The 8,588-nt window shown below is 42.5% G+C and overlaps 1 protein-coding gene across 1 annotated transcript; it reads right to left on the bottom strand.

The window, feature by feature from the left end:
- Positions 1–2,698: 2,698 nt before the first annotated feature.
- On the bottom strand, positions 2,699–8,150 carry LOC148033120 (protein STICHEL-like). The gene is made up of 6 exons (XM_087680843.1): positions 5,773–8,150; positions 5,414–5,612; positions 4,666–5,307; positions 3,742–4,510; positions 3,571–3,643; positions 2,699–3,391 (listed from the first exon to the last, which is right to left on the bottom strand). Exons 1-6 carry the CDS (start codon positions 7,858–7,860, stop codon positions 3,305–3,307), a joined length of 3,858 nt encoding a protein of 1,285 aa, XP_087536969.1. The 5' UTR covers positions 7,861–8,150; the 3' UTR covers positions 2,699–3,304.
- Between the last annotated feature and the right edge of the window lie 438 nt (positions 8,151–8,588).

Genomic DNA, 8,588 nt, shown 5'->3' with positions numbered 1-8,588 from the left:
TCCTTCCCTTTTTCTCATCCTCTAAATCTAATCCTAAATCCCTCTCATCTTCATCACTATCACTATCTAAATCTCACTCTTTCTCTAAGTCTGAAGAATCCGCATATTTATGATTCTTTGACTAACTAGTACCAAGCCTTATTTCCACTCTCATAGCCTCTCTCACCAAGGTATCCAATGTATCTTTGGGTGCGAGTTCCACATTTTCTATAGGGCCCCTCACTACTCTTCAAGCCCTTAATAAAGTAGGAAATTTGCATCTCCTGGGATGGTCTATCTGTAGCAGCAAGTCAGTGAACTTTTGGGCATAATCCTCAACTAACGTGTCTTTTTTATCTATATCTTTTATCTTCCTAATGATCTGATCTCTTTAGGAGTTTTCTATTCCCTAAATCTCTATGAAAATGCAAACTTCAATGCATCATATGTATTAAAATCTCCCATGCCATAATTGTTGACTTATAGAGTGGCTGCAACCTGCTACTTTTTAACGTGATCTCCATGCAACTGATTGAATCCACTAGTTGTCCACCTCGTTTAAAACTCAGCAATATGATAGTTGGGATCTTCTTTCTTTCCACCTAAAAATTTTGTTGCCCAAACCTGAGGGTTCTAAGGTGGTGCTACGTGAAACCACATTCTTCTTTTTCTAATACCAAGGCCTAATGGATCAAATATTGTCTTTAGGTAGGTGAGCCAAAGAGAGCAGTTTATACCACCATAATATCCCATATACTTCTCCTAGAATCATTCGAAGGGGTCTAGTTCAAATTTTCCCTCGGCTCCTCATGCACTTGTGGATGGAATGTCTTCTAGTGCAATATCCTTCAGTACAAATTCATGTATCAATATTGTCAGCCATGGCAATTGACTGCACTTGATGCAAACTTACGTGTATTGAGGAAAATCTACACAAAATGAATATGTGTTACATAACATAACACAAAGTAGATTATACAAGGCCTTAACTACAAAAATGAACATTATCAAAAGTTCTATATAAATGACAAAATAGGCTTTGCAAGACTAGCATTAGTGCTAATTGGGTACTTGTGTATGCTCATTGAATCTTTCCCCAATTCAAGAAGAAGGGAAGACAGTGATGGCTTTTCCCGAGAAGCCAATGCCCACTCAAATTCCAAATGTTGGATTGCACAAACATGCACACATACAACTTTGAGTAAAGGGAACTTGAGAATAGTCATCAAAGAGTTATTGAGAATCCATTAGTACAAGTTAATGGGATTCATAGGTGTAGCACATATCGTTTTAGGAAGTAAATTTAATTGGATCGATTTCGAGCATATCCCTACATTGTGCTTCCCATCAAAAAGTTGCCTCACCGTCCCTTGGAGAATCCAGTTCTTCATTAGCAATCATGTGAAAAAGATTCTATCGGAGTCTTCTTCACCGATTTAGACTTCTCATAGGATCATGCAAATAAGCTCCTAGCCTACCTACACCCATAGTAGACTATGGACATTGGCATCAAAGAGGGGGTGGTTGTGCCTCTAGTGGGGGTAGCCACTACCCTTACCAAAAACATATGATACACAATTTTAGGAGTACACCTTGGGTATGTTTTTGATGCTTCACCTGCTTACAAGAATCTAAGAATTGTGCTATCATATGGCATTTCAAGCACTAGAGATGATTGAAGACAAAATGATGGCCTTCTTGGAGCTCTTAGCAAATGTGTATCTTGAACATTGATGAACAAGGGTTATTTCTTCATGCTTACCAAGTCCTCTATGTGCTACATCAATGAGGCATGTGTAATCCATAGTTGGGATGCTAGTATCCATGGTTCAACACTTCATCATTGAATTGATTATATTATTACATTCTCCTTGTATACATTACCTTGGTTCTAAGTGCATGCATGCTCACCTAATGTGAATACAAAGAGTCTCCCAATTTCTCTTGAGCACAAGTTTCGAACGAGATTTCACTTACACATTTACTATATATTGAGCCAGGTCAACAAGATTAAAATAAAAATGCAAAGTGGCACATTGATCCATACACCCACCATTCTACCACATCATGTATTATTTTCTGATATGAATTCAATAATTGGAGCAACAAAAGGCAAGATGTTAAAATAATGCTCACTAGAGTACAACTTACTAAATTGTCATCACTTCAGGTGCCAAGAAGCTATGTTGTCCAAACTTCCTTTCTGGTGAGGTGCCATGCTACTTGGGAGGCTATTTGCTTGTCACCTAATTGCTGATCTAATTCTTTGTAAGCTTTTTGTTGCCATCTTGATTGATAGTTGAAGAGCCTTGGGCTTAAGGACCAAAGACATTGGGGGTAGTTGTCATGTCTACCAAGTCTCTTTCTTGTGCTCCTTTTGCCCTACATGATGTAGCCTAGTGTGATGCCTCCAACTTGGAGCTGAACAGGGCATTCAGTTTCCACGTGTCACCTGTAGCCAATTGTCTTAGGGTTAAGCCTCCCCACTTTCAGGTTAAGGTTTCATGGCCTCTCTAAATAGGTCTCTCCTCACATGAGGGGTATATCTACTCCATATAATTCTCACACTCCTCGGTGCCTGCATATCTCATTCTCCCATCTTGCATCCATTGCAATTCATCTCTAATAAGCTACCTGCTGAAGTGACACTTAATTAATTGAGTATAAGTAAAGATTTTCATTTCATCAACTTGGCCTTTTCTCTTTAATACCATTGGAATCCACATTGCTTTCGAAGAACCAGTAAAGGCCAATTTTTGCATAAGCCATTTCCATTTAACATCATGGAAGTAAATCAATGAGAGATTATGGTAGAGATGTGATGTGATGTAAGATATAGGCATCGAGAGATTTTACAAACATTGCAGTTGGGAGCTCATTGTTTCTTTGTTTATTTACTCTCTGATTCTTCATTGAATTCTTCCATGAAGATCAGCAGAAGATTTATATCCAGGACAGGATCCCCCTGCCCTCTTTCACCAAACCATGACACCTTTACAAAAGGATGACTCTTGCTTTGTACAGTGTCCCAGCCGAAAAGAGGCTGATGGTTGTAAAAAACGAATGTCTCCTGTTTCATAGAGAATTTAAGCCGAACTGAGAATGCTTCAGCCAAGTGGAAGAAGAATAGGAGGAGGATATAACTGAAGCAAGGCCCAAAAGTATATTTTGGAAAGAAGGAACCATGTATTTCAATCTGTCTCTTTGTAGCTCAACAGCTTAGCTTGTTCTCCATACCCAATCAAAGATTGCCCCAGTTGTGAAGTTCCAATATCGCATTCTCTTGCTGCTCGTAGAACCATCCGAAAGCAGAAAATCTGGTCTATCAACCTCTCCGCTCTCCATTTACACAAGGGACAAACCTTAGTAGCATTCCGGCTCTCCGTTTCCTTCTCAACCTTTGATGTTTGCCCTGACAGTGACCAACATAAAGAAGTTAATATCATACAACATTGATATATAAGTGGTAGCATAATTCTTGAGGGGACTATAGTTTATAGATGCTATAGTTCATATCTCCCATTTTCCAATAGAATTCTGCATATCCTATCTAACAACTTCATGCAAAGTTTTCAAAGAGATCTGCAAAACCTCGCGGTCTATTCTCGATCCTCCCTTCCAGCACAGAATACCAGGACCATATCTTTCTTGAGCCTCAGAACCCCTGCAAGAAGGTAGTGTGAATGTAGAGTTCAATAGGTTCTACAAGGTACTCATACAAACAAACAGACTAGCTGGGGCAGGGGGGGAAACAACACTTACGAGCTATCTTTATCATCATCATCGTCGTCATCATTGTCATCATTGCTTGCATTGCCTTCTAATGGCGATTCACAGTATTCTGCTTCAGCATCTGCATCATGCTCTGGCATTCCCTTCAGTCCTCTCCTTCTAAGGTCTTGACTATGTGTGTCAATCCCATTATCCTCTACATCTTGTGACTTTGTGCCTGATCTTTTTGATTTGCCGGAAGGTGTCTCTTTCAAATCAGCAATATCTAGAGAGCTTCTCTCTTCAGCATCCATCTCCAGTCTTACATTGGACCAGTTGGCCGCTTCCTTGATCTTCTTCCTGTTGAGTGTATTCCTAACTTGCTCTCGATCTGATACATCCATACTAAACCTTCTAGTACTACATTTCTGTGGTGATTCAAGACAATACTCGCCTTTTCTCTGTTCCAAAACAAAAGAGTTTGTGCTGGATGGAACAGGTGGGGTAAGTTTCGTAGAGCTAAATGAGTTTCTCAATGAGCCATTTTGATTCCTTCTTTGATCCTGTTGCAGGCTCTCTTCGTTGTAAGCTCTAACATCAAGCTTTGATAATGAGTCTGATCTTATGTTTCTTCCATGCTGCTCAAGAAACAGCGGTTTGTCCCTGAGTCTAGCATCAGATTGTGTACATGATCCTGTTATCTTTATTTCCACAGGACAACCCAGAGCCACCTCAAATGCCTTTGCAATATTTGGGGTAGCTCTTTCTGCCACATTTCTGTGGTCAGGGGATCGGATCTCAATGTGAGCAATGGCATAAGCTGTACATACAGAATATCAGAAAATTGTTAGTCACATGAACAGACTGCAACAGAAGCTCTGTCAGAAAGATCCTCTAAAGAGGGGCTAAGAAGTTGCTGTAGCTTCAGAAAGTTTCTGTAGTAAAATGTGAAATCATCCATTCTTGGAAGTGTACCTTCTGTAACTGCAAGTGAGACCAGACGCCCATCACCATGCAAGAGCTGCCTGAGCACATTTGATCGACTACCCTCCAGTACCTTATGCCACAAGTTATCCATTGAGCATGGGCTCATTGCGGTACCTTCTCTTTGCTCAACTTTAGAGAGGCCAGTAGAATAAGCACGTGGTATACATGATGGTGTGCTTGCAAGGAAGCCTGACCTGACCTCTTCAACATGGTCTGAGAGAGGTGATTGATCACAAGGGTAGATCTTATTGTCCAGTAAAGCTCCAGCAAGATGATGACTACAGTTACCTATCACTCTACCTTTCAGATCCTGTTGGCATGCAGCTCGCATACACTCAAATTGTGAGGAGCTCTGATCATTCCAATTTTTTTCACCATCACGTGACTGCCAGATTCCCACATGATCAAAATCCAACGTTTCCTTCTCACTGTTATCAAAAAAGTTTACTGGGCTTTGGGTTACGCTCGTCCCAAGGGATGAAGATGGCATCATGGCAGGATCATTCTGAGAAAATTGAAGGAATGCTGCAGTCAGCCATGTTGTCCTGTCACTACATGAGCGTAGCTGCTTCTCGGCATCAGAAAGAATTCGGAGCACTTGTCGAAATTTCTCTTCCTCAACTTTTCTCACTGGACAAAAGAGGGCCCAGGGTGAATAAGCGAAAAAATTTACATGGCCATGTATATGTACTACAATTGAAACACAAGTTATTGCATCGAAATGGCTTGTAATTACCATTCTTAAATCTGTATTCTGCACTCTTGTTGTTCCCAGCAAGGATGTCAGTGATCAATGTAGCAAGTTGAGATATGAGAGCCAAAGGTTCCACTCCAGAGACCATGAATTCCCTGATAGATTTGACAGTGCTGCTAGTATCAGCAGACAAAGCCAAATCAAGTAAATCTTCCAGCTTATCATCAGGAATCAAGCCAGCCTGCACAACACGTCAGAAGTGGCTTGAGGCTTAAGTTTCAAAGTTCTAGTAAGGAAGCACACATGTATGTATAAATCATTCACTGTAAACAGAAATACAACCAAATGGCATGCTTGTGAGAGCTGCGGCTACAGTACAGGAACAGGGGAAGCACACTAACCAGCTCTTGCACAACAGACACAGTGACTCTTTTTCCCAAGAGGCTTAATTGATCAAGGGTTGTCTCTGCATCGCGAAGTGAACCATCAGACCTGGTGGCAATAAGTTGCAATGCTTCAAGATCTACATCAATATTTTCTTGCACTGCAAGCTTTTGAAGCCTTAAAACTATGTCTGCGTCTCTGATCTTGGAAAACAAGAACTTCTGGCATCGAGATACTGCAGTGCGAGGCAGCTGCTCTGGGTCAGTTGTTATGAGAATGAAAACCACGTAGCTAGGGGGCTCCTCTAGGCTTTTAAGGAATGCGTTCCATGCTTCAGGCTCCAACATATGGCATTCGTCTATAACAAAAACTTTGTATCTTGAGGATGATGGTGGCAGTGATATGTGCTTAAGGAGTGATTTCATGCTGTCGATGCCCTTGTGGCCCGCTGCATCAACTTCTCTGACATCAAAATTCTTTCCGGAATTCAACAACAAACATTCACTACACAGTCCGCAAGGTCTCAACTCTTCACTAGTTAAGCAATTAAGGGCAGCTGCAAACATCCTAGCCGCAGATGTTTTCCCTGTTCCCCTGGGACCTTGGAAAAGATAAACAGGTGCTATCTTTTCTCTCAATATGGCACTGGACAAAGATTGGGAAACCATGGGTTGCCCCATCAATTCCTTGAAAGCTTTTGGACGATATTTCTGACTCAAGCTTCTGTGTTTGTCAGCAGTTCCATGTTCTTTTTTAGCAGTCAGCTCCATGCAGTACGGTTCACGACTCGTTTCTCTAAGGCCATTGCCATTTTTCCTAGAATCTTCTCTGTACCTGCTTGATCTCCTTGACTTATAGTCGATGTATAGTGGGTCCAGTGGAGGGTCTCTTCTTTCTGGTTCACCAGAGGATGCACCAAAGTCATCACTGGTATAGTCTGGCAAAGGCTCAGGCTCAGTCATGAGAGGAACAGTTTCCACATCTGACTTGAAAGAAGAAAGGGAAGCCTCCGACATATAATTGTCCCATTTGTGACCCTTCCTGCCTCTTGAGATGTATCTCTTGCTTAACCGTCTTCTAGATACAGGGAAGCAACTACCGGAGTAGGTCACACCATTGTTATCTTTGATGTGTCGATAGCCATTGGACCACCTCCAAGAAATACCACAGCCAGATGTCTCACCATTTTCATCATCGGAGTCTTCATCAGCTATGCCTTCAGAATTATGTGGGTGTTTATTTGAACCCACAACCATCATGTTCCTTTTAGATGTTCTGCATGGTTGAGAGGCATTCCTAGTCCGAACTCTCGGACAATTAACTCGAGCTCTCAAACTTGAAACTGGAGACTCCGCATCTGTGTTGAAGCTGCCCGCTTTCTCTTCTGGTAGTGGTGTTCGAACAGAAGCATGCTCTCTTAAATATTCCTCAAGGGTCAACAAGGAGAAGGACTTAGCAGCTTGGAGAGAGTCCCCATGCAGCTGCAAAGGGCCCCCTGCTCTCGGTTCGGCACGAGGGGAATCTCTCTTCAGATGGACGCCTCCCCTGGATGGGCAATCTCTGTGCAACAGCTTCCTCCTCATATGGATATCTATACCATGATATGTGCCCCTTCTCCTGCTCCTTAAGCTCACCTTTTGCCTTCTAATTCTGGTGACAATTTGCCCAATTTCCTGCCTTCTTGAGTCTGAAATGCCATCCCCCTCATCAATGATGCCACCAGCTAGCCTGCTGCTGCCAGAAGCAATGTTGTTAGAAGCCTTAGCTTCCGAGGAAGGCTTGGCTTCTGAAGGCTGCCGCGGGGGCGATGAGCATCCTGTGACCCAATGCCGAGACCGCCAATCCCAGGAGGCATCCCCGGCCATCTCTAATTCATCCAGAAAGGCCTCCCTGGACTTCTTGCCTCTGCAGGAGTTTTTTCTCATGTCCGGATGATGATTGATAGCTCTGCAGGGTCTGCTCTTTGCCGGAGAAGGCCGAGAGGAGGAGGATGGCAACAATGCAGAAGAAGGGGAGAGTGTGTGGGAAGGGGACCTGTGCACAGGGGTGGTGGTCAGGTTCCTTCTGGGGGGCCTATTCTTAAGTAGTTTTGCCTCGGCGGCCATGGCGGCCACCACCAACTGTTGAGCTCCTCCAGAGTGTAATAACAACAAGAAGCTAATAATAATGCGGAAGGAGGAGGAGGAGGAGAAGAAGATAAATTCATGTGAGAGAAAAAAAAAATTAGTTGCTGTTGTTGTTTTGTTGCTGTTGTTTGTGTTTGCAAGAGGGAGGGCTCAGGCCGGAGATGGCCGTTCTGTCTTTCGAAAGAAAATATTTACGTTGGCGAAATTAAGAGTTCCATCCATTCATTCGTTCACCAGGCTCTTCTTTTGTTCCTGAGCTCTTGAATGCGGCTGGGACAAGACGCCTGTTTTGCATGTTGTATTTTTTGTGATTTTGTTCGCGATTTTGATTCAAGGAACGTCAGGACTCTAGGCGATTTACTTTTCCCAGGCATACGAGGATTTGCCGTGGTCCAAATAAAAATCCGATGAGTCTCCCTGGTTACCCACTGTTTTCTTTTATCGATAAAATTAGTAAAATATTGCAGCATCACCGATGCAACATGGTCTTAAGCCATACTACTAAATTTCCTATGGAAGAGCTTGAAGACCCAACATTGCAGCATCACTGATGCAACATGGTCTTAAGCCATACTACTAAATTTCCTACGGAAGAGCCTGAAGACCCAATGTTGAGCCTTGACTATTTTAATAAGTATAGACATTATCTCTAACTCCAATTACAGTGATAGATTCACCTGGAGGGCCCTCTTGATTGCCAAATAGGA

Source organism: Lygodium microphyllum, chromosome 7 (assembly GCF_053477565.2).
Source record: "Lygodium microphyllum isolate KBCC chromosome 7, Lygodium_microphyllum_v1.1.10, whole genome shotgun sequence".
Lineage (NCBI taxonomy): Eukaryota > Viridiplantae > Streptophyta > Polypodiopsida > Schizaeales > Lygodiaceae > Lygodium > Lygodium microphyllum.
This window is presented reverse-complemented; position numbering and strand designations above follow the sequence as displayed.